Source organism: Narcine bancroftii, chromosome 5, assembly GCF_036971445.1.
Source record: "Narcine bancroftii isolate sNarBan1 chromosome 5, sNarBan1.hap1, whole genome shotgun sequence".
NCBI classification, from domain to species: Eukaryota; Metazoa; Chordata; class Chondrichthyes; order Torpediniformes; family Narcinidae; genus Narcine; species Narcine bancroftii.
Window position 1 is genome coordinate 70,237,039 of NC_091473.1, and position 27,491 is coordinate 70,264,529.

At 38.7% G+C, this 27,491-nt stretch overlaps 1 protein-coding gene across 1 annotated transcript in view; it reads right to left on the reverse strand.

The window, feature by feature from the left end:
• hsd17b7 (hydroxysteroid (17-beta) dehydrogenase 7) overlaps window positions 1–27,203 on the reverse strand; it is a 40,694-nt gene extending 13,491 nt beyond the window's left edge. The window contains exons 1-5 of the mRNA XM_069937794.1: window positions 26,944–27,203; window positions 16,814–17,017; window positions 9,626–9,718; window positions 7,088–7,202; window positions 5,256–5,450 (exon numbers count right to left, since the gene is read on the reverse strand). Of these exons, the coding sequence (XP_069793895.1) occupies window positions 5,256–5,450; window positions 7,088–7,202; window positions 9,626–9,718; window positions 16,814–17,017; window positions 26,944–27,011 (675 nt within the window). The 5' untranslated portion in view covers window positions 27,012–27,203. The remainder of the gene's footprint in view (window positions 1–5,255; window positions 5,451–7,087; window positions 7,203–9,625; window positions 9,719–16,813; window positions 17,018–26,943) is intronic.
• Between the last annotated feature and the right edge of the window lie 288 nt (window positions 27,204–27,491).

The window sequence follows — 27,491 nt, forward strand, 5'->3', positions numbered from 1 at the left end:
CCAAATGTTAAGCAGATGGTGCAGTACTGGTGAATTCCTATGTTGCACCAGCTTTTCATCCCACTTATATAGTGAATGGAACCTCTTGAGGTTCTCCCCTATTTTATCTAGCTCTAATCTGGTCGAATCTGGTTTTTCCCTTGTTTGATAAAAATCTGATAGATATCTTAATTGTGCTGCTCTATAATAATTTTTAAAGTTTGGTAGCTGGAAGCCCCCTTGTTTGTATACCATTCTGTTAATTTATCTAGTGCTATCCTCAGTTTTCCTCCCTTTCCATAAGAATTTCCTTATTATTTTCTTTAGCTCATTGAAGAATTTCTCTGTTAAGTGAATTGGCAATGATTGAAATAGGTATTGTATCCTTGGGAAGATGTTCATTTTAATGCAATTTACCCTTCCTATCAGTGTTAGTGGTAAATCTTTCCAATGTTCTAAGTCATCTTGTAATTTCTTCATTCATGGCTGACAATTTAATTTGTATAGATGGCCTAGATTATTATCTAGTTGAATACCTAGGTATCAGATTGCTTGTGTTTGCCATTTAAATGGTGATTCTTTCTTAAACTTTGTGAAATCCGCATTATTCATTGACATCGCTTCATTTTTATTTGCGTTGATCTTTTACCCTGATACTTCTCCATATTCCTTCAATTTCTTAAAGTAATTCTTTTATTGATAATTCTGGTTCTGTTAGGTATACTATGACGTCATCTGCAAATAGACTGATTTTATATTCCTTCTCTTTTATTTTTATCCCTCTTATTTTATTTTTTGTTCTTATCAGTTCTGCCAAGGGTTCTATAGCTAACGCGAACAGTGAGGGAGATAGTGGACATCCCTGCCTAGTTGACCTGCTTAATTTAAATTGGTTTGATATATATCCATTTACTGTCACCTTCACCAATGGTCCCTCATATGATGCTTTAATCCAATTAATATATTTCTCTGGTAGGTTGAACCTCTGTAGTACTTGGAATAAATAATTCCATTCTATTCTGTCAAAGGCTTTCTCTGCATCTAAGGCAACCGCCACTGTTGGTGTCTTGTTTCCTTGTACTGCATGAATTAAGTTAATGAACTTACGGATATTGTCCGTTGTTCGTCTTTTCTTAATAAATCCAGTTTGATCTAGTTTTACTTTTTTTTGGTACACAGTCGGCCAATCTGTTTGCTAATAGTTTAGCTATTATCTTATAATCTGAGTTAAGTAGATATATTGGTCTATATGATGCTGGTGTTAGTGGATCTTTCCCCGTCTTTGGTATTACTGTAATTATTGCTGTTTTGCATGAATCTGGCATGTTTTGTGTTTCTTCAATCTGGTTCATTACTTCCAGGAGAGGAGGAATTAATAAGTCTTTAAATGTTTTATAGAATTCTATTGGGAGTCCGTCCTCTCCCGGCGTTTTATTGTTCAGTAGTTTTTTTTTAATATATCCTGTATTTCCTCTATTTCTAATGATTTTTTCAATTTGTTTTGCTCCTCTTCTTGCAATTTCAGTAGTTCAATTTTAGCCAGAAACTCATCTATTTTGTCTTCTTTCCCTTCGTTCTCAGTTCGATATAATTGCTCGTAGAATTCCTTGAAGTTTTCATTGATCTCCGTTGGGTTATATGTAATTTGTTTGTCCTTTTTCCTTGATGCCAATATCGTTCTTTTAGTTTGTTCTGTTTTAAGCTGCCAAGCTAGTATTTTGTGCATTTTTTCTCCTAGCTCATAATACTTTTGCTTTGTCTTCATTATGTTCTTCTCCACCTTGTACGTTTGTAGTGTTTCGTATTTTATTTTTTTGTCCACCAATTCATTTCTTTTTGTTGTATCTTCCCTTGTTGCCAATTCTTTTTCTGTACTTGCTATTTCCCTTTCCAGCTGTTCTATTTCCCGATTGTAGTCCTTCTTCATCTTAGTTACATAACTTATTATCTGCCCTCTGATGAAAGCTTTCATTGCATCCCATAATATAAATTTATCTTTCACTGATTCCATATTTATTTCAAAGTACATTTTAATTTGGCGCTCAATTAATTCTCTAAAATCCTGCCTTTTAAGTAGCATGGAGTTTAATCTCCATCTATACGTTCTCGGTGGGATGTCCTCCAGCTCTCTTGGTAATAACAGGGGTGAGTGATCCGATAACAATCTAGCTTTATATTCTGTTTTCCTAACTCTCCCTTGGATGTGGGTTGACAACAGAAACAGGTCAATCCTTGAGTATGTTTTATGTTTACTCGAATAATATGAGTATTCCTTCTCCTTTGTGTGTTGTCTCCTCCATATATCCAAAAGTTGCATTTCCTGCATCGATTTAACCATAAATTTGGCTACTTTGTTCTTTCTGCTAGTCTTTTTTCCAGTTTTATCCATCTTTGAGTCCAAATTAAGGTTAAAGTCCCCTCCTATCAATATATTCCCCTGCATATCTGCAATCTTCAAAAAGATATCTTGCATAAATTTTTGATCCTCTTCATTAGGTGCATATACATTTGAGCAAATTCCAAAATTCTGAATATATCTGACATTTTATCATTACATACCTCCCTGCTGGATCTATTATTTCCTCCTCTATTTTGATTGGTATATTTTTATTGATTAATATAGCTACTCCTCTGGCTTTTGAATTATATGATGCTGCCGTTATGTGCCCTACCCAGTCTCTCCTTAATTTCTTGTGTTCCACTTCAGTTAGATGTGTTTCCTGTACGAATGCTGTATCATTTTTTTCTTTCTTCAGTAAATTTAACAGCCTCTTCCTTTTGATTTGGTTATGTATTCCATTAATATTTATAGTCATATAGTTCAACATGGCCATTTCATACTTTGTTTACCTCTCATTTCCGCTTCCTCATCACCACCTTTCCCCCATATCCATTTCTTTTCTTTTTTTGAATACATTGTAAGACAACACTTCTAAAACATAAAATATTTACACTATTCCCACATCTAAAAATCCCTTAACCCCAACTGTCCCTCCCCTCTGAATTTCCCCTTGTCGGGCAACCACAACTCCCCATTTCATTTGGATTGCGAACCCGCTTGCAAGCGTCAACTGATTTCGCAGTGACTGTTATTCTCTCCCACCCAAACCCCCCCCAGAAGACATTTATCTTCACATATAACAAAGCTCAACCTCTTTACTTCTTTTCTTCCCTTTTCTTTCCCTCCTTTAGTTCTTACTTATACATTATGTTTTCTTCTTTATATGAAGTTTGTCATCATTCTTTGTTCTTGTTACATCTCTTCATCTCTCTTTCTGTCTTGCATGCGTTCTGCAAATTCTCGTGCTTTCTCTGGATCCAAGACCAGTCTGTTTTGCTGCCCCAGGATAACTAATTTAAGCACCGTTGGATATCTTAACATAAATTTATAGCCTTTCTTCCATAGATCGATTTTGCTGCATTAAACTCCTTCCTCTTCTTTAGGAGCTCAAAACTTATGTCTGGTTAGAAAAAACATTTTTTGACCTTTGTATTCCAGTGGTTTTTGTCTTCTCTCATTTTTTTCATTGCCTTTTCCAATATATTTTTTCTTGTCATATATCTCAGGAATTTTACTAAAATGGATCTTGGTTTTTGTTGTGACTGTGGTTTCGGGGCTAATGTTCTGTGTGCCCTTTCTATTTCCATTCCTTCCTGCATTTCTGGCATTCCCAGGACCTTGGGGATCCATTCTTTTATAAATTCTTTCATATCTTTGCCTTCTTCATCTTCCTTAAGGCCCACTATCTTTATATTGTTTCTCCTACTATAGTTTTCCATTATATCCATCTTCTGAGCTAACAACTCCTGAGTTTCTTTAACCTTTTTATCACTTTCTTCCAATTTTCTTAAGTCGTTCACTTCCATTTCTACAGCTGTTTCTCGTTCTTCCACATTTTCTAATCTTTTCCCTATTTCTGTTATGACCAGCTCTATTCTACTCACTTTTTCTTCTGTATTTTTCTTTTTATTTTACTAAATTCTAGTGTCAACCATTCTCTTAATGCTTTCATTTGTTCTTGAAATTTTTTAAAATCTATGTACTGTCCATTCATTTTACCTTCTATTTCTCTGTGCAGAGGTTGGTGTTCTCCTTCTTCTTCTGTGTCTGCTCTTGGGATTGTGTCTTCTATTTCTCTTCCTTGTATCTGTGTCTCTTCTGACTTTCTTGTGGAGCTGCTCGTCTCAGTTTGTTGGGTATTTTTTTTAAATGGTGTCTTGATGTTGGTCCTCTTCTTCTGGGCTGGTTATCTGTTGTGTCTCTGGTTTCCTTTTTTCATTCTCACCCCTCTCGTTCCTGTTATTTTCTGTATCTTCCAGCTGGGAGCCCTGCTGTCGGGTCTCTCTCAGCTGCTCCCCCATCCCATCGGTGTTGTCTTTGTCGTGCGCATGCACGGTTGCACACCTCTGTTTGGCTCCGTGAGCCATCTTTGCAATCCTGCGTTTGATGGGTCGCAACCCTGCAGGGTCTCCAGTGACCTCAGGGAGTGGGCTCCTCTTTCCACGGCGTGTCCCTGCTTCTTTGTACAGGTAAGGCCTTCACCATTCTCTTCCGGTGTCTTTCTTTCTTTTCTTCCTGTTATTTTTGGCTTTTCTTTCTTTGGTGCCATTTTCTCCACACCTTTATTTATTTGTTGTGATTTGTGTGTCTGGGGCTTTGTTTTTTACTCACTTTTTCCTTCTTTTCTGGAGAGGGCTGGTATTCTCCTACCGGCCACTACTCCATCACATGACTCCTCCCTGGGACAGTTCTTCATGAGTACTCGAAATATATTGGAGGATAGATTGCTGGATTGCTTTGGCACCCCAAAAGCCTTTTTACTGAGCATTGGTGTCTGTTGCTTCGATGGAGCTGTGCAAGTTCACTTGAAAGCAGGATGACTGTTAATGATGAGGGTAATAAGGGCAAGTTCAAGGCCTAAGAGATGCTGGGGAAAAAAATTGTTTTCGAACCTTGAGGTACTGGACTTTAAGCTTCTATACCTTCTTCCCAAGGAGGTTGTCACCAGGATGATCCTTTATGATGCTGGCTGCCATCTTGATGCAGCGCCTCACATAGATGTCTTCAATCAATGGGAGTTTAGAGGCTGCAGTAGATTTTTCTGTGTTTCTTACCTTCTAAGATATTGAGCACTTCAGGCCTCAGCTTAGAATTTTTAAAATTCTAATCAATTTAAAGTACAAATATTTCACAACATTATTACATTTGTTATAACACATCTCATGACAGTCAATATAATCTCTACAAATCTGCTACAACAACAAATCATGCTTACCTTGCTATTATAGTTTTTGTTCAAGGATACACTTAAAAGATCAGTTGCATATTTAGATGAACTATATGATTCTTGGCCTTGGCTATGCTGGTAGTCAGATAAACTGAAGGTAGATTTTCTTGCATTACGAGAAGATGTCCAAATGACCTGTGATGTACAGCCAGCTTGACCAAAAAGAGGTTCCAAGTTTTTGATCTGGGCAATGAAAATTTCATCCAAAAGTGAGTATTTAATCTGTACAATACATTTTGCTGTCTCCATTGGGACATTGCAATCATTTTGGTCTTTTTATTTTGGTAATTTTCTTCCTTACAAGTTTTGCTGAACTTTGTTTACTTTGGGTGGGTTGCAAATTAAGAACAGGTTTTCTAACCAGGAAATTTAAATTTTGACAGAATGAATAAAGGAATGGAAGTATTATAATTTATTTGAATTTCAAAAGTCAAATGCAAAGGCAGGATAAACAGAAGTTGTACCAAATAAGTTGTGATAATGGCTCAAGGAATTAAAGTAGAATGTAGTCAACATGGATTAAGAGATAGTTAAAAAACAAGACAACACATCATTTTTATGATGCCTGGTCACTAATATTAGTCAAAGCACACAGAAATGCTGGGGGAACTCAGCCTGTCTCCCAGCATCCATAGAAGGTATAGATTATCAGCGTTTAGGGCCAAAGCCTTTGATGAATGGAAGTATGTGACTAGTCCTGTACCAGAGGGTATTCATGTTAAAACCTTCACTGTTTGATTTTTACAAAAACAAATGAATGCAAATGAAGTGGGTATGATTAGTAAAGGGTTGCAGATGAAAACAAAATTGTTGTTATTCTTGACATGGCACACATTACATGGGCAGAACAATGACAGATGGAATTTAATCCTCATAAATGGGAGGTGCTCCATTTTTGGAGGACTGATAAAGTTAGAATATATTCAATGAATGGTGGGGCCTGACAAAATACTGTAGAACATGGGGATCTTGGATTCCTGAACGGGATGCAGAGAAGATCATCAAGATATCGCCTGAGGTGGAGAGTTTTGGTAATGAAGAGAGACGAGCTAGGTTGGGGATGTTGTCCTTGAACAGATGAGACTGAAGGCATTCTGAGTGTCGTGTACAGAATTATGAAGGATATAGAGACAAGGTAGATGGTAAGAAAATTTCCCTCTTAATAGTGGTGCCTACAACCAGCTGCCGGAAGCTGAATGTCAGGAGGTTGAAGAGGAGCAGAGGATTTTTTTTTCAACATAGAGGGTCATTGAATGGGCAATGGAGGGTATTCTACAACATTTAATAAATATGTACATGAGCACTGTGACAGTGCCAGAACATAAAAAGGCAATGTGAAGCTCTGGAAAATGTTCTAGTTTTAACTCCTACCAAAATGTATCACCTAATACTTACGAGGTCTGAACTTCTTCAGCAATTAAACTCAGCTCATCTACCAACTTACAATAGAGCCAAAAACTACCAACCTCATTTTCAACAGTATATCAACTTTATGCTATCAAACTTACCAATTACATCATCTACATTTGCATCCAAATCCTTGGTGTATTTAACAAAGTGTCCTCGTATCAATACGCCATATAATCAATGGTCACACAGTAATATGCTACCTTTGTGTACTGTTGGATAGTGAGAGTCCTTGCCCTTTTAAATGCACACTAAAGCGCTGATTACATCCAACTCAGATAACTTAAGGACATAATAAAAATTCTGCAACGTTCAATGAATACCGTAGCTATTTCTCATTCATGAATGCAAGGTCAGGAAGGATTTTTATATAAAACTACATTCAGGTGAAAAGGATACAAATGCATACTTACAAGTAAAAAATGTCCAAAGACATTTGTCATAAAGACTTGCTGCAACCCATCAGCAGTAAGCCAATCTTCCTGGGTTAGCAATCCGTCCCCAGTTGCAAACATATTAACTATTTTCCTGTTAATATGAAATACCATCATGTGGCAAAACAACTATAAAGCTCAAGTAAGCTTGATCACAATGACTTATCTAGAAGGGGAGAGAATTGGAAAGGTTGTGAGGATGAAGAGGGGGAGGTTGGGGGTGCTGAGCATGGAGGGAGGCAGCAGGAGGTAATGAGGGGTGGGTGGAGAAGTTACTGGGAGAGGGCAAGGAACAATTCAAAAAGATTTAATAAAGTTTAAAAAATGAATAAGCAACTATAAAAATGGCCACTTTCACCTACTCAGCTATTAAAGCTGATCAATTACCTCAACGATACTCCCACACTCATCTAACTTCTTTAACATTTACAAATCTATCAAACCGTTGTTTTTTGTTTCAATTTAAGCATCTTTTTTTAAACAAGTAAAATGTATTTCATTGTTAAATGATCGTAACAATTTACAATCAAGAAAAACATACTGAAGCACATAGAAACTAGTTTAAAATGTAGGCTTGTCTCATCATTGTTCTGTCAAAGTAGCAGCGTAATGATGAGAAAAAATGGACGTGTAAAACCAGCCATTTTTAAAAATTAGTACAGTTATGCATTGCTCACAATAAAGCACTAACATATACTCCATGTATACCAGATACATCTTCCTCTGCATACTAAGGGCTTTGTCTTTCCTGAACATTTTACTCAAGGTTTTGACATCTCTAGAATCATTGTTTTAGACATCCATTCAGCAATTGTATTACAGGAAGGGGATACTAATCATGCCACATTTTAGATTAGATTGCTCAGTGGGGATTGTTGTAGAAATATTAAGGCAAAAATGCTGGGGATCCAGCAATGGAGAGGGAGGACATGTATCCTGTCACAAAACATTGACGTTTTTACTTTTCCAATATTGCAGCAGTAAGATAGTAAAAAGTGCAGATTTGATCAAAGGCTGATGGAGAAGCCTCAGAAATCTTGACAAGGACCAAATCTTACAAAGCCATATAAGAGAGGAATTAAAATCATAAAATTCCACGAGGAACACAAGTCCTACATCCTCACCCTTAATAAAATATTTTCATACTTATTATCACATAGCTAGAGGTCATTCAGCCCATCAAGACTTTAGAGCAAACCCATCGATCTTCCCTCCGTCTTCTTTGCTTTGCAGTGCTACAACTTACTCTCTCCCAAGTGCACACCAGCTGTCCCTTCATTCTTTTGCCACTTATATGAAGGGCTAGTTGACAGTGGGAGACTACTCAGCTCATCTTTGGAATGTAGGATAAAACCAGTATAAACCAATATGGCCATGACAAAAACACATAAACATTGCAGTGTAGTGAGGTCAGCATAAAACAAGGACCCTTGAAGTTTTTGCGCAGCAATACTAACTGTGCCACATGGTTCTTGGCAATCCCGAAGTACTCACAAGGATACAATTTACAACCGTGTCCGCCTGTCCCGCATCGGACTTGTCAGTCACCAACGAGCCTGCAGCAGACGTGGACATACCCCTCCATAAATCTTCGTCCATGAAGCCAAGCCAAAGAAAGAAAATTTAACAGACAGGAGACATTCTGGGTGATGCCATCGCGGTTTGCACATTTTTGTTGTTCCCGCAAAATAATGAGATGGCACGCTGTAGAAACAAGACTAATTGGTGTACTCTGGTGATTGATGGGCTAAATTATTTCCATCTATGTGATAATTAGTAATGTAAATAACCTCCGGTTCCATCCACCAACGACCCACACATTTCAAGCACCCCTACCTGGTTTCATCTGCCCTTTGCTTCTCCCCCATTGCTTCCCATTACCACTTTTCTTACCTATCAGATTCCAGTTTGGGCACTTGTTCCCACTCATCATTCACCAGCAGTCATCTCCACCTTCACTCTCCCTCTCCCCACTTGGCCCCATCTGCCTTGTCTTCTCTCCCTCTTTGCCCACCCCACCCCCTCCATCTGTCCATTATCCTTTACCCGTGCATATATATGTTGCCTCCCCCCTTCCATCTCGCCATTCTTTATACGGGCTGTTATCTCTCTCCACTCTCAGTTCTGACAAAGGGTCCCACCCTGAATGGTTGACAGTTTCTTCCACCCCTCTGCACATTGATGTTGGTTGACCTGCTAACTTCAAGAATATAAAAGTTTATATTCTTGCTCATTAATATTCTTATTGTTCTTGCAGATAGTCAAAATCTCCAGAAGATCTACAATATAAAAATAATCTCTATATATTGTTGCATAGCATAACATCCTTTTGATGCAAATGATTTTTCATTTTTAGTCCCTTAGATAATTTTGGGAAAATATAGTTCAATAAACCCATATCAAGATCCTAAGATGTCTTTGAGATACTGATGTTGCAGCTGATAAACCAATGGATCATAACAAAAACCTTGTTCTATGGGAATCTGGAATCATTTCTAAATATCCATGATACGATACCTGGAAAACAGGCCAGTGAGAAAAGCTTTCAGATTGAAATGAGGATTTGGCATAATCCCAGCATTTAGATAGAGATAATCTAAACGCTGATACCTGCATCAAAACAAGATATTTATTACTTACTAAAAGGTGACGTATACAACACACAACATTAATACTATATATATATAGAGTTTGTTTCTTGATCAGAATTAATACTGGATATGGGATTACAGTTGGTTGATCAAGCAGTAGAATCATAGAGAGTTACAGAAAGAAACTGGCCCTTTGGCCCAACGTTCATACCAACCAAGGGACTTGTTTAGGTAGGTCTGCATTTGGCCCACATCCCTCTAATCCTTTCCTATCCATGTACCTGTCTTAAATTATTTTAAAAATTGCTTTTTAATTGCCTCTGGCAGCTCATTCCATATACTGACCACCCTTTGTGTGAAAAAGGTGCACCTCAGGTCCCTTTTAAATATTTACCCTCTCACATTAAATCCATGCTCTCCAGTTTTAGCTTTTCCAACTCTGGAAAAAAAAGACTACCTCATCTATACTCCTCATAATTTTATATACAGTAAAACCCCTGGTGTTCAGCATCTATGGGGATTAGTTGCTTGAGACTCATTCTTACAATGACTAATACCACAGCATTAAGAATAAACAGTTTAAAAGACAAAGGACAGTGTAATATGAAAAAAAATCTGTATTCTGCTCCTTATGTAAAGTTCACTTTGATCACGTAATTTCAGTAACTTACAAAATTTAAATTTGAAACCAGGTTGCTAACGCTGCAACAGCGTGGTGCTAACTGCTACACTAACCATCTTGTCATCATAATTAACACCCCCCCCCCCTCAAAGTTTACATACAAAGCCTTACTAATATACCTAATAATATACTAGTAAAGATGCTTATTAGGCAGGGATATGGAGATACTTTGGGAGAGTCACCCCAGCGATGAGTGGCATCAGCTGGCTCTTCATCCTGGCCAACGCCATTTTATTCAAAAGCAACTTTATTCAAAAAGCTGTTGCTGGGTTTATGGGAATCTGGAATAATTTCTAAACATCTTAACCAAGGGTTTGTGTATTGCTTCGGAGAACATTTACTTCTACAAATTTAAACTTTTATTTACATTTATATTTATTACTCTAATTTTTTTTTGCCAGTTGCTTGGGGTTGCCGCTTGCTTGAATTTCATATAACAAGGATTTTACTGTACCTCTAAGTCCCCCCTCAGACTCCTGCACTCCAGGGAAAAAGTCCCAACCTGTCCATACTCTCCCTTATAATTCAAGCTCATCTGTGAAACCTTTCTGTACCCATTCTGAGATCTTTTGTACAACTGAGTACCAAACTTCCACACAATACTCCAAATGCAGACATACCAGGATCTTGTACGGTTGTGACATGCCTCAGCTCTAATAGCTGTGTTTAGAGCACCGGTCTTGTAAAAAAAAGGGTCACAAGTTCGATCCTTGCTGGGGCTACATCTCTATGAGGGGCACTGGACAAAGTGGCGACTCTTTGTCTTCCTTACAGTGGACAAAGTTAAAGAATTTCATGTATGTTACATTCTAAATGTAGTATTATGTTCCAATAATGGAATGTATACTGTACTCAATTCCCTGACCAACAAAGACAAATATCCCATAGAACATGACAGCACAGATACAGGCCCCTTTGGCCCTTCCTGTCTGTGCTTAACCATTTTTTTTGCCTAGTTCCACTGAGCTGCACCTCGTCCATACCTCTCCCATCCATGTACCTGTCCAAATTCTTCTTGTATATTAAAACTGAGCCCAAATTCACCCCTCAGCTTGCAGTTCATTCCATACTCCTACCACTCTCCATGTGAAGAAGTTCCCCCTAAACTTTTCCCTTTTCACCCTTAATCCATGTCCTCTAGTTTGTATCTCACCTACACTCAGTGGAAAAAGCCTATCTACATTTAGTCTGTTTATCCTCCTCATAATTTTAAATAACTCTTTCAAATCTCCTCATTCTTCTATGCTCCAGGGAATAAAATCCTAACCTGTTTAACCTTTCCCTGTAACTCGGTTCCTGATTTCCACGCAACATCCTAGCAAATATCTTTCTTGTAGTCATGTTTCCAAAACTACACTCAATACTCCAAATTTGGCCTCACCAATGTTTTATACAACCATACTATAACATCCCAACTCCTATACTAAATATTTTGATTTATGAAGGACAATATGCCAAAACCTCTCTTAACAACAAAATCCACCTGTGATGCCTCTTGCGGAGAATTATGTATCTGTATTCCCTGATCCCCCTAATGTACCCCACTCCTCAGTGGTCTACCATTTACCGTGTATGTCCTTTCTTGGTTTGTCCTTCCAAAATGCAATACCTCACACTTGTTTGCATTAAATTCCATCTGCCATTTTTATAGCTGGTCCAGATCCCTCTGCAAGCTTTGAAAACCTTCTTTGTTGTTCACAACACCTCCAATCTTAGTGTCATCAGCAAACTTGCTGATCCAATTTACCACATTATCATCCAGATTATTGATATAGATGCAAACAACAATGTTCCCAGCACTAATCCCTGAGGCATTCCAGCAATCACAGGCCTCCAGACTGAGAAGCAATCATCCACCACTACACTCTGGCTTTTCCTTTCCAGCCATTGTTAAAGCCAGTTCACTACTTCACCATGAATACCTAGTGTCTGACCCTTCTTGACTAACCTCCCATGTGGGACCTTGTCAAAGACATTAGTAAAATCCACGTGGTCAATATCCACAGCCTTTCCTTCATCAACTTTCCTGATAACCTCTTTAAAAAACCCTACAAGATTGCTTAAATATGACCTGCTACGCACAAAGCCACGCTGACTATCCCTAATCAGCTTCTGGCTATCCAAATAATTGTATATCCAACACCTAATAATTTACCTACTACTGACATCACTCTCGCTGGCCTATAATTTCCAAGGTTACTTTTGGTGCCTTTTTTTAAACAAGAGAACAATGTGACCCACCCTCCAATCCTCCAGCACCTCACCAGAGGCTAAAGACATTTTAAATCTTTCTGCCAGAGCCCCGAGGGAATATCTTGTCAGGCCCTGGAGATTTTTCTACGCTTATTTGCTTTAAGATAGTAAGCACTTCCTCCTCTTTAATCTGTATAGATTTCATGATCTCACTGCTTGTTTTCCTTACTTCCCATGACTCTGTTCCTGTTTCCTGAGTAAAAATTGATGAAAAAAAAACATTTAAGATCTCCCTCATCTCTTTTGACTCCAGACAAAATTGACCACTCTGATCTTCGAGAGGACCAATTTTGTCCCTTACTATCCTTTGGCTCTTAATATAACTGTAGAAACCCTTAGGATTTTCCTTCACATTGCCAGCCAAAGCATCCTCATATCTTCTTTTAGTCTTCTTTATTTCTTTCTTGAAGTTTTTCTTGCATTTTTATACACCTTAAGTACCTCATTTGCTCCATGTGATCTTTACCTGCTATATACTTCTCTCTTCTTCCAAACCATATCCCCAATATCCCTTGAAAACCAAGGTTCCCCATGTTTTCTAACCTCGCCTTTGATCCTGACAGGAACAAACAAACACTGTACTCTCAAAATTTCACCACTGAAAGTCCTCCACTAACCTCACACATCTTGCCAGAGAACAATTATCCCAAGCCATGCATTCTAGATCCTTTCTCATTTCCTCAAAATGAGCCTTTCTCTAATTTAGAATCTCAATCCTAAGCCCAGACCAATGAGTCTCCATAATTAATGAAACTAATGGTATTGGGTCCTCAGTTGTTTGTAATTTATGTAAATGATTTGGATGAGGGGATTATTAATAACTTGAGCAAATTTGCAGATGACACGAAACTGGGTGGCAGTGTGGGGTGTGAGGAGGATGTCAGGAAAATGCAGAGGGACTTGGACAGGTTGGGGGAGTGGGCTGCTGAATGGAAGATGACATTTAATGTAAGCAAATGTGAGGTTATCCATTTTGGGGGCAATAATAGGAAAGCTGAGTATTATTTAAATGGAGACAAGCAAGGGAGTGGGGAGGAGCAAATGGATCTGGGAGTACTTGTTCACTGGTCACTGAAGACTAGCATGCAGGTTTAGAAACCTGTGAAGAAGGCAAATGGCATGTTGGCTTTCATAAAGAGGGGATTGGAGTATAGGAACAGAGACGCCCTTCTGCAGTTGTATAGGGCCCTGGTGAGACCCCACCTGGAGTATTGCGTCCAGTTCTGGTCTCCAATTTTGAGGAAGGACATACTAGCTATAGAGGGTGTGCAGCGCAGATTTACAAGGTTAGTTCCAGGGATGGCGGGGTTGAATATGCTGAAAGGCTAGAAAAACTGGACTTGTATCCGATGGAGTTTAGAAGGATGAGGGGGGACATGATTGAGGTATACAAAATTATCAGGGGGATGGACAGGGTGAAGTCGGATTACTTGTTCCCAATGATGGGGGAGACGAGGACTAGAGGGCATAGTTTAAGAATACAGGGTAGGCCCTTTAGGACGGAGATGAGAAAACATTTTTTTTACCCAGAGAAGTGTGAATCTGTGGAATGCTCTGCCACAGAGGGTGGTAGAGGCAGATTCACTGATTATGTTCAAAAGAGAGTTAGATAAGACTCTAGTGGGCAAAGGAGTTAAGGGTTATGGGGATAAGGCTGGAAAGGGGTACTGATGGTAGTGATCAGCCATGATCTGTAAAATGGCGGTGCTGGCTCGACGGGCTGAAGGGCCTACTCCAGCTCCTATTGTCTATTGTCTTTTATGATCATTGGACCCAAAATGTTCTCCTATACATATTTTTGTCACCTTTCCTGTCTCATTCTCTGAAAGGAGATCCAGTAATGCATGGCCTCTAGTTGGTACATCTATATACTGATTTTGATAACTTTCCTGAACACATTTGATAAACTCCAAGCTATCCAGTCCATTTACTATATGGGAGTTCTAGTCAATATGTGGAGAATTAAATCCCCTACTATCACAACCTTATGTTTCCTGCAGCTGTCTGCTATCTCTTTACAGATTTGCACTTCCAACTCTCATTGACTGTTGGGTGGTCATACCTTTCCTGTTCCTCAGCTCCACCCATTATACCCAGTAAATGAGCCCTCTAGTCTGTCCTTCTTGAGCATAGTTAATGATCAAGGCCACTCCTCCTTCTTTCTGCATTATCCTCCTATTTCTAACCTAATTAGCATGTGGCATGGGTAGCAATTCTGAGACTATAATCCTGAATATCCTGTCCTTCAACCTAGTGTCTAACTTCCTGAACTCTCCTTGCAGGACCTCCTCACCATTCCTACCCACATTATTGGTCCCTACATGGACCATGACATCTGGCCGCTCATCCTCCCTCCAGAGAATGCTGTGAACTTGATCTGAGATATCTTGCACTCTGACACCAGGGAGGCAACATACCATCTGAGATACTTCATCTCTTGCATAGAACCTCTTATTTGTCCCCCTAACTATGGAATCCCCTATCATTTCAGTCCGCCTCTTTTCCTCCCTTCCCTTCTTAGCCAAAGGACCAGACTCTGTGCCAGAGATCTTATCACCTTGGCTTTTCCCTGGTAAGCTATCTTCTCCAGCAGTATCCAGAATGGTATACTTATTATTGAGGGGGATAGCCACATGTGCCCTACACTTCCTCCCTGTTCCTTTCTCTCTCTTGACTGTCACCCATCTACCTTCCTCCTGCCTCCCAAGTATGATGGTGTGTGTCCCTGCTTCCTAAATGATCTGCAGTTCATCCAACCAAAGCTCTAATTCCTTAATTCAGCTTGTCAAGGCGCTGCAGTTGGATGCACTTCTTGCAGATGAAGTTGTCAAGGATACTGTTGGCTTCCATGATGACCTACATTTTGCAAGGAGCATTCCCTTGCCTTGGCTGCAGAGGAACAAAATGTATGATAGCTAAAAGGTAAAGATTCCATTATCGTCATGTAATACTACATTTAGAATGTAACATACATGAAATCCTTTAACTTTGTCTTCCATAAGGAAAACAGAGAGCCACAACTTTGTCTAGCGCCCCTCATAGAAACCTACAGCACCTGGTGTTACTAGACAGTCTCCCTTCCAAGGACTGACCAGTCCTGAGCCTGCTTTGCTTCTGAGATTAGACAACCTCAAGCCTATTCAGGCTATTAGGTGCTGTAAAAACCTGCCTTTAGCTGTTCCTACCTGCGGACTCCTTTTAGTTCCTTGAAAAAAGGTGGCCTTTCTTACTTCAACTCCTACTATCCCTCACCTCTTGCCTGTCCTCACCAAAGCCTGTTCTCGCCAAAGCCTTACATCTCTGACTCAGCCCACTCTGACAACAATCACCCCCTTGAAAACTACTCCGCTACACAGTTCCTCACTTTTATTGTGATACCCACCTACTTCAATCCTGAATGGCTTCTTCACTTTCTGTGTCTGTGTGATGCTATATTCGTGAAACCATACACCAGTATCTTTAATTCTCTGTTCTACAACACTTTTCAGGATCCTCTCATTTACTGTGCTAATCCTGCCCTGGTTTAACATAATGAGTGGTTGAGGAAGTCATGGAGGAAGTGGTGCCTAAAGAAGGCAGAGAGAGGAGAGGTGGTGGTGGGATCATGTTGTAGGCAAAGGATAATATGTTGAAATATGGAGGCTGATGGGGTGGTCGGTAAGGACAAGGGTAATCCTGTTAATGTTGCATCTAGAGGCATAAAGGGTCAGGGCAGATGTGCAGGAAATAGAGGAGATGCGGGTAAGGGCAGAGCTAATGGTGGTGGAGGGGAATCCATGTTTTTTTTGTAGAAATAATAAATGTATTTGTGAACTGACAAAGATATAAAATAAGTTATGTCAGAAATTAAAAGTACATCACAGGTCATAATGACCAAACAAAATAGTTCCCTGTTCAAGTTGCAAGATGAATAATGTATCTATTTCTGGAGATATTAAAGAAATGAAAATACGAGCCACCAGGTCATTAAACTATGCTTAAAAAGCACAAAATTAACCAAGAAATGCCAATAATAATTATCTTAAAGACAGTTCATTTTCAAATTATAGCAAATGTAATTCATAACTAGTACATTTTATATAATTTAGAATGTTGCCTGATTTTACATGGTCCAATAATTATAAAGAATTGGGCAAGTATGATTAAATTCATGCTAAACTGAAAAAAATATTTAAGTACCTCTGCATTATTTCTTTTGCTCCTTGCAACACTGAGTTAACATTTCCTACATCCATCTTCAAAAGGCAAATATCAACTCCTGGATGGGACAGCAGAAGTTCAGACTTGGCAGCCTCAGCTTTCTGCATGTTTCGACATGCCATACACAGGTGTATCTGGCTATCTTCAGATAGAATGCGATCACACAGAGCCAGTCCAATACCACTTAAATAAATAAATAGTTATTTAAAGTAAGGAAATATATAGTTATTTAAAGTAATTATACAGTGAATTTATAAAACAATAAGACTAGGCCATTGGACCAAAAACCTAGGAGCAGAAAGAGATTCTTCAGCCCATTGAGTCTATCCTGCCATTCAATCATGAGCTGATCCATTCTTGCATTTAATCCCACTCCCCACCCTTTTCCCTATAACCTTCAATGCCCTGCTAATCAAGAATCTATCAATCTCTGCCTTAAATACACCCAATAATCTGGGCTCCACAACCACCAATGGCAGCAAATTCCGCAGATTAATCACCCTCTGCATCTTTCTTCTGGTGGACATGCTCCAATTCTGAATCTGCACCCTCTTGTCAAACAACTTTTGTACATCTACTCTCACCATGCTGATCAACATTTAAAATATTTCGATGAGATCCCCCCTCATTCTTCTAAATTCCAATGAGCACAGGCCAAGAGCCATCAAAACATTCTTTACATGATAACCCTTTTATTCCCACAAATATCCATGTGAACCTCCTCTGACACCTCTAACATCAGCACATCTTTTTTTAAAACAAAGAGTTGTCTTAAATGAAGTCTCTGGCTGTTACAGGAGAATCCTGGATAGATACCCTTGAAAATTTATTTAGGATTGTGGTCTCAAGAAGCGACATTCATAATGTTGTGTGTGAGCAAATACAACACAAGGTTGGAATTGGGAATCGGGGAGATGATGATTGAAAGGTAGTTACACATATAACAAAATAAAGAAACCATTTTTGTGTTATTTTGGAATATCCAGAAATTCTTTAAAATTGGAAATTATGTTTTTAATGTGTTTGCAAATTTTAAACACAAAAACTTCAATGACAAAAAAAAAATCAACCATATAACATCACATAAAAACATTACATAGGAAGAATCACTCAGTGTAGAAACCATGTCTTTGGCCCATGTGTGGTCTGACCATCAAATATCCATTTACACTAATACTACCAGATACTCTTCTACTTTTGATGGTTCGACGTACAATTTTTTGAAATTACGATGATGATAGTGAATCGCATTCTAATAAAAATGCCTGTACGTAGTCACTTGGAACTGTAGTTTCACAATTCACCACATGATGGTGCTGGTGAGACTGTCATGTTTTAGATAAATTTGCCCAATTGTAGGCTATGGCATGTGCTCTGAGTACGTTTAAGTTAGGCTTGGGTAGGCCATGATGTTCAGTAGGTGAGGTACTGTATTCCTTTTCAAATTACAATGGGTTTATTGGGACGCAACCTCATCATGAATCGAGGAGCATGTGTATATTTATTCACCACATTCCCATCAACAATCTTCCCTCTTAGATCCTACCACTCACCTACACACAAAGGGTAATTTACTGTGGCCAATGAACCTACCAACCCATGTATCTTTATGTGAGAGAAAAACTACATAGTCACAAGGAGAATATGCAAATGCAACACAGGTGGCCCTGGAGTTCAAGCTCGAACTCTAAGTTGCTGGGACCATGTGGTAATAGCTCTACAAACATCACTGTATTTAACACTGTCAGAGAATAACAGGATTAACAACTGAATGTATGTGTTTCCTTAACTAGCCAGACTGAAGGACTCTTGGTAATGCCACACAAAGTATTAAATTATATGCAGAAAAAGGATGAACTACAATGTATTAAAAAGCATAAACTTCCAAAAAGAGGCATATAAAAGAGCATTTACTCTACCAGAGAAACATCTTGAGATTTATCAAAGCTTAACAATTTACTTGCAGTGCAATGATCACACCCCAACATTTTATTTTGCATATTTAATGGCACTCAAAACTGAAACTAAAACTAAAATAGAACTACATTTCTTCTTCCATATATTTAATTAAATATTAATATACCAATGAGAAGTCTGGAAAGCAAGTCAAGCTGCATCACTGCAAGTCCAACGCCTGGACCAGGCTGAATAGAATCGCAGTACGGACATCCCTCTGGATATGTTTGGTTCAATATGCACATTCAAGTGATAGCATCAAAATTGAACATTCTCACCAAATTGTCTTTGCCAGTTTTCTTGCCACCCCATCCATGTAAGCCTAATCTCAAATGCATTAATGTATTTTCAACTGAGTTGCTCTAGTCAAGTCACCTTTATTTGTCATTCATGCCATAACTACTAACGCAATGCACAATAAAGACAAGAGAGCGTTTCTCCAGGACCATGGAGCAGAATTACATAAATAGGAGTTAAATATTCAGTCCATAATACAAATAAAATTCCATGATATACTAGTTCACATATGTTCTAGGAATTGAGGAGCTTGATGGCTTGGGGGGGGGGGAAAAAACTGTTGCACAATTTGAATGTGTGGGCCCGAGTGCTACGGTACCTCCTTCCAGACAGTAAAAGGGAGAAAAGTTTACAAGAGGGGTGTGAGAAATCCTTCATGTTTTTTGCCTTCCAGATATGTTGTGTGTTGTAGATGTCTGTCATGGTTCGAAGAGAGACCCTAATGATCTTCTCCGCTGACTCCACTATCCTCTGTAGGATCTATGTGGTGTATGCTCCAGATTCCGGACATCCTGTGGGTCAAACCCACTGAGGGCAAGTATAGAGCACAACTAGTCTCAGTTAGACACAAGTATTGACAGCATTAACATAGTGTGCACCTCACTATCAAGTGCCCCAACTCTACTTCCTAATGTTTATCATGGCTTTTACCTGTGTTCTCATTCTCTCACTATCCTCGTTTCACAGTCATGAAGCCATTCAGCTTGGATTCAGATCCTTCCCACTGATCATCAATCAACCCATTCTGATGAATCTGACACTTATCTCATTTTCTTCTTCCTATATTCCCATTACACCCTCTAAATTCTACCACCCACCTACATACATTGGTGGGTACATTGGTCAATTAACAGTCTCACAGACAAAAGATGTTAATTGTCTATGATAAGAGGACAAGAAAGAGGAAAGGTGGAAATTAATAGAGGGAGGGGGTTTGTTTTGGCTCTGTGAAAGGGGACAGATGAAAAGGAAAGAGAGATACACACAGAGGGCTAGAGGAAAGGAGACATCAGGAAAGATGGAGGGGTGGAGGGGGTCTAATGGAAATTGAAGAAATTGATATTAATACCATGGGGTTGGGGGTGACCAGATGGAATAGGAGGTGCTGTTCCTCCAATTTGCAAATGGTATCAGTCTGGCAGTGCATGAGATCATGGGCAGACATGTCAGCACGGGAATGGGGTGGGGAATTGAAATGGGTGGCCATTAGCAGATCTATGTTTGAAGAGGGAGGGCATCTCTGATCATCTGGCATGGAAGACCTTATCCTGGGAGCAGATGCAACAGTGATGGAGGAATTGTGAGAAAGGAATGGAATCCTTACAGTGTGTGAAGAGGTTTAGTTGAGGTGCTGTGGGAGTTTGTGAGATTATAGCAGATGTCTGTTGAACATTTGTCTCCCATAATAGAGTCAGAGAGATCAGAAAAAGGTGAATGTTACTAGAGATGGCCTAAGTAAATTTGAGGTCAGGATGGAAATTGGCAGCAAAGTGAGTCAGCACCAAAATAGTCACCAATGTAGTTAAGAAAAAAACCGAAATTGTTAGTCTCCGTAAAACACCTTCAACATTGCAGGGTAACGAAAAGTAGACTTATAACCTTTACGCCACAAAACTTCTTTAACTGGATTGAATTGACGTCGACGTTGAATGACATCTTGACTCAGATCAGGATAAAAAAAGACTCTGCTATTCTGAATCAATAATGGGGGAAGAGCCAGTGGATGTGGTGTACCTGGACTTCCAAAAGGCCTTCGATAAGGTCCCGCATAAACCACTGGCTTCCAAAATCAAGGCTCATGGGATTGGGGGCAAAGTATTGATGTGGATTGAGAACTGGCTGGCAGGTAGAAGAGTTGGGATAAATGGCTCGTTTTCTGAGTGGCAGGCGGTGACCAGTGGGGTACCACAGGGATCTGTATTGGGACCCCAGCTGTTCACAATTTACATTAATGATCTGGATGAGGGGAATTGGATGTAATCTCTCCAAATTTGCAGATGACACTAAGCTAGGAGGGGTTGTGTGCACGGAAGAGGGGGTCAGGAAGCTCCAGTGTGATTTGGATAAATTGAGGGACTATGCAGATACATGGCAAATGCACTACAATGTGGATAAATGTGAGGTTATCCACTTTGGTAATACAAACCGGAGGGCAGATTACTATTTGAATGGCAATAGATTAAGAGATGGGGAAGTGCAGATAGACCTAGGAGTACTTGTACATCAGTCTCTGAAGGCGAGCATGCAGGTACAGCAGGCGGTTAAAAAGGCAAATGGTATGTTGGCCTTCATATCAAGAGGGTTTGAGTATAGGAACAAGGATACCTTACTGCAGCTGTACAGGGCCTTGGTGAGACCACACCTGGAGTATTGTGTGCAGTTTTGGTCACCTTATCTAAGGAAGGATGTTCTTGCAATGGAGGGAGTGCAGAGGCGATTCACCAGGCTGATACCTGGAATGCCAGGAATGACTTGAGGAAAGATTGCGCAAATTGGGATTGTACTCCCTGGAGTTTAGAAGATTGAGAGGGGATCTCATAGAGACATATAAAATTCTGGCAGGACTGGACAGAGTGGATGCAGATGGGATGTTTCCAATGATGGGAAAATCCAGAACCCGGGGCCATGGTTTGAGGATAATAGGCAAACCATTTAGGACCGAGATGAGGAGGAATTTCTATACCCAGAGGGTGGTGAATATGTGGAATTCATTGCCACAGAGGGCAGTGGAGGCAGGTTCATTAAATATATTTAAGAGGGAATTAGATACATTTCTTCAGTTTAAGGGTATTAGAGGTTACGGAGAGAAAGCGGGGATGGGGTACTGAACTTTAAGATCAGCCATGATCTCATTGAATGGCGGAGCAGGCTCGAAGGGTCGAATGACCCTGCTCCTATCTTCTATGTTTCTATGTCATTGTTTCGCATCTTGTACTGCAAGTCGAAATATTGCTTCTCTATCCAAATAACTCAGGCATCGAATTATTACTGGTCTCAGGATTGACCAGCTGAGGGTATTCTTCTTAAAGCTCTATGGGCTCTTTCCAGTGCCAATCCCCTAGGGAAAAATTCTTGCCCTAATATTTGAGGAATCCACTCTTTAAAGTCTTGGCGTATATTAAGAAAATGAAAATTGATATTGCCTTTTTACAAGAAACACATTTGAATGTGAAGGAAAGCGTGAAATTAAAAAGGGATTGGGTTGGGCATATATATTCTTCTTCATTTAATTCTAGAGCTAAAGGTGTAGCAATTTTGATACATAAAAAATTATCTTTTGAATTACAATCAATAGAGGAAAAGGCAGGCTGTATTCTTAAATTGAATTGTAAGATTTTTAGTGAATTTTGGACTTTACTTAATATTTATGCTTCAAATGTAGATGATGAAGTATTAATTTCGGATGCATTTTTATGTTTGGGTCAAGCTAATGATAATATTTTAGTTGGTGGTGATTTTAATTGTGTTTTGGAACCTTTATTAGATAAGTCTCCGAAGAAAGTTAAAAAATTCAAGATGGCAATCCAGGTCCAAGCGTTGATGCAAGATCTTAATTTAGTAGATATTTGGAGACGTCTTAATCCGACAGAAAGATTTTTCCTTTTATTCATCTAGACATGAATCGTTTTCAAGGATTGACTTCTTTTTAGTATCAGCACATTTACAAGGGAAAATACAACAAGCGGAATATAAAAGTAGGGTGACTTCGGATAATTCTCTGTTATATTTTACATATGAAACTTCTGAGAAAATTCAAATAGTTTATCGTTGGAGATTTAATAATGTTGTTAAAAATACAGAATTTATTGATTTTTTGAAAAAACAAATTAATTTTTTTTAAAGAAAATTCTAAATCTGTTCAAAGTAAGATTGTATTATGGGATGCTATGAAAGCCTATTTGAGAGGACAAATACTTCTAAAATAAAAAAGAATCGATTAAATCAGAGTCTTGAAGTAGAGAAACAGATTGATGAGTTAGAAAAGGAATTTCAGAAAGATGCTACAGAAGATCAGAAAATAGAATTATCTAGGCTGAAATTGAAATATAATACTTTGCAATCTTATCAAGTTGAATGTGTGATTAATAGGACTAAACAACTGTATTACGAATGGGGAGAGAAAGCACATAAGGTATTGGCGTGGCAATTAAAGAAAGAACAAATATCGAGGACTATTAATGCTGTTAGACGGAATTCTCTTAATACTTATGAACCTCGTGAGATTAATGATGAATTTTATAAAAAGTTATATACATCTGAAGGAAAACAGGAAACTGGATTGATTGATTTTTTAAAATCACAGTTGAATTTACCGATATTAGAGGATGGAGATATACAGGAGTTAGAAGAACCATTTAATGATTCGGAAATTAAAATGGCTATGCTGGAAATGCCGAATGGTAAATCGTCTGGTAAATCGTCTGGTGATGATGGATTTTCGGTTGAATTTAATAAAATTTTTAATGATGATTTATATAGTGTTTGGGGTTGTATTACGTCAAGTTGGAGAACACTATGATTTACCTGAGTCTTGTTCTAGTGCTTTAATTACAGTAATTCCTAAAAAAAGATAGAGATCCTTTGAAGGTATCTTCATATAGACCAATGTCGTTGTTAAATGTAGATTATAAAATAATAGCTAAAATATTAGTGAATAGATTGGCTAAATTTTTACCAAAGTTGATTCATATTGATCAAACAGGTTTTATAAAGAATAGATATGCTTCAGATAATACTTTGTGAGTGATTAGTTTCATTAATAGATTTTGACAATCTTCAGATCATCCGATGGTGATATCCTTAGATGCAGAAAAAGCATTTGATAGAGTTGACTGGAATTTTTTGTTTAAAATTTTGGATAAATTTAAGTTTGGTCCTTCTTTTATTGGTTGGATTAGGACTCTATATAGTAAACCTGTAGCTAGAGTATTGACGAATGGTTTGATTTTCGAATCTTTTAAGTTAACTCGATCAACTCATCAAGGTTGTCCTTTATCACCAGCTTTGTTTGCGTTAGTGATTGAACCTTTAGCACAGTTGATAAGACAAAATACACAGATACAAGGTATGAAAGTTTTAGATGAGGAGTATAAAATTAATTTATTTGCTGATGATGTATTGGTGTATTTAATAAACCCAGCTCAGTCACTTTTGCATTTGAAGGAATGTATAATACAATATGGATGTCTTTCTGGATATAAAGTTAATTGGGAAAAAAGTTAAATATTACCGGTAAGTGAAGATTATTCAGTTTATAAGAATATTATTAATTTGAACTAGACTGAGCGAATTAAATATCTGGGTATAATTTTGAATGTTAATTATCAGTCTTTATACAAATTAAATTATGCTCAGTTAATGAAAAAAATTAAAACTGATTTGATTAAATGGAAAGATTTACCTATTAATTTAATGGGAAGGATAAATACAATTAAGATGAATATCTTTCCGTGTATACAATATTTGTTTCAATCTATTCCGTATTTACTTGATAACATTTTTTTTTGAGATTTAAATAAAATGATTATGGAGTTTTTATGGAGGGGTAAATTTTCGAGAGTAGCTTTGAATAAGTTAACTTGGAAATATGAGTTAGGGGGATTACATTTACACATTTTCAAAATTATTATGAGGCAGCCCAACTTAAATTTATTAGTTCATTGATGGATTTGCTACGGCCTCCTAGTTGAGCTAAAATTGAGATGGCAAGTATTTCTGAATTTGAAATACATCAATTTTTGTTTAGGTGGAATATGAATTTGTTACAATAATATAATGTGCCTATACTAAAACATTTAATGAAGTTATGGATAAAGAAAAATAAAATGATAGGCTCTAGGGGTAAATTATTGGCTTTGACTCTTCTATAATAATCAACTTATTTCTTTTTCAATACATAATCAAAGTTTATTGCATTGGAGATTTAAAGGTGTGAAAAATTTAGGAGATTGTTTTAAAGAGGATAAGTTTTTATCTTTTAATCAGATGAGGGAAGATTTTGGTATTGATAAGAATTATTTATTTCTTTATTATCAAATTCGATCTTTGGTAAAATGTATGTTTGGTAGAGATATGATTTTACCTAAAATGACTAAATTTGAGACTTTTCTTATGAAGGTACCAGCGAAGGGTTATATTTCATTTATGTATCAAATATTACAGGATGGTATGGATAAAAAGGGTTGGGATAGATCTAAAATTAAATGGGAAGTGGATATTGGTTTTATTTTTTCTGAAGAGGATTGGTTAGATATTTGTTATGATAGTGCAACTAGATTGATAATTGCACGTTATGCAATGATTAATTACAAATTTTGACATCAATTATATTTGACACCTGAAAAATTAAAAAAAATATGGTTTTAATGAATCAGATTTGTGTTTTAGATGTGGTGATACGATTGGAACTTTTTTCATGCTGTTGGTCATGTATACATGTACAATCTTTTTGGAAGAAAATTCAATCGTTTTTAGAATATCTGTATAAGATTAAAATAATTTTCGATCCAACAGTATTTTTATTGGGTAGTTTGCGACCTCTGAAAGGCTTGGGATTAAATAAGTTTCAGCTTGCTTTTGTATATTTAGCTTTATCCATAGCGAAAAAATCTATTGCTAATACGTGGAAAGATACAAATATGATTGATATTAATAGATGGCATAATAAGATCAAATATTGTTTAATAATGGAAAAAATTACATGTTTCGCATGATAATTATAATTTTTTATTAATAAGTGGCTGTTATATTCAGCATATTTACATTTCAATTTATATTGATTAGATTTTAACGTATATTTAACTTTTTTTAATATTCTTTCTTTTTTCTTTTTTTATGGCTCTCCTTAGGAGAGTTGGCTGAAGGGGGGAGTTTTCTCTTTTTTTTCTTTATATATATATATATATATATATATATATAATATATAAATATTCATGTTTAATTGTATATGTCATATATTATGTTTTTGAACGAATAAATAAAGTTTTTTATAAAAACTTTTGGAATTCCCAAATACATCTAGTATTAAAAAAAAACAATGGAAGCTTAATACCCTATTATTTAACAATAAAGAGTTTTTGACTTTTTTTAAAGAGCACCCATTCAAATTCATATCCAGGAAGAAGACACATACTCCAATGTTACAAAAACAGCTCCTTCCCCTCCACCATCAGATTTCTGAACGGGCTATGAACCTCTGAACACCGACCGCCTCACTTTTTCTTTTGTTTCCACCACCTACTTCATTTTAAAATGTTGCATTTACAAATTTGTAGTTTATAATATTTTTGAACCTTGTTCTACACAACACTGCTGCCTCAAAACAACATACTTCATGACAGTAAACCGGATTCTGAATCCCCATCCTTCCTACAACCCCAAATGGGCATTTTCCCTCCTTCCACCCTGCACAAGACACCACCTGGTCTGCGCTCTCCCATGCCCGGCTCTCCTCCATGACCGGCTCCCCCCATGCCCAGCTCTCCCCATGCCCGGCTCCCCCCCATGCCCGGCAACCCCCCCATGCCCGGCTCCCCCCCCATGCCCGGCTCCCCCCCCATGCCCGGCTCCCCCCCCATGCCCGGCTCCCCCCCCCATGCCCGGCTCCCCCCCCATGCCCGGCTCTCCCCCCATGCCCGGCTCCCCCCCCCATACCCGGCTCCCCCCCATGCCCAAGCTCACCCCCATGCCGGCTCCCCCCCATGCCCAAGCTCCCCCCATGCCCAAGCTCCCCCCCATGCCCGGCTCCCCCCATGCCCGGCTCTCCCCCATGCCCGGCTCTCCCCCATGCCCGGCTCTCCCCCATGCCCGGCTCTCCCCCATGCCCGCTCCTCCCCCATGCCCTGCTCCACCGATACCTGTTAGCTCCCGTTACCAGGACAACTTTGCGCGTGCACGATGCTAGGGAAGGAGCCGGCGAACTCATGATGGTGCGGTGCCCAGGCAGAACCGTCTCGCCTCCTCAGCACGGCGCAGTCACGACTGCCACGGCCACCAATCCCCCTCCACGCACGGCCGTCTTCCGAAAGCAGGTGAACTCGTCCGGCTCCGGCTCCGCCTCCTCGGACCATTTCGCGTCAGCCGTCATATCATGCTCGCCCCACGATGGCGTGCGTCCTGCAAGCGCATGTCAGTGCGTGTGCACGTCATCCGGGTGAGAAGCGCGCGCCATTCCTGGGACCGGACTCCCAGCCAGGGGCCGAGGTTCGCCCAGTGATGTGCATGTCAGCTGCACTGGGGATGCAGCTACGGTATAAGCGGAAAGTTTATGATGCAGAATCCGATGCTTCTGCAAAGGGACATTTTTTCTTATTGTAAAGTCATTTTTTAATAATTCCATAAAAATCCTTTGTAGGCTCGGATTGGAAATGAGTAGATTTCGCCTGGAGATCGAAACATGCACGAT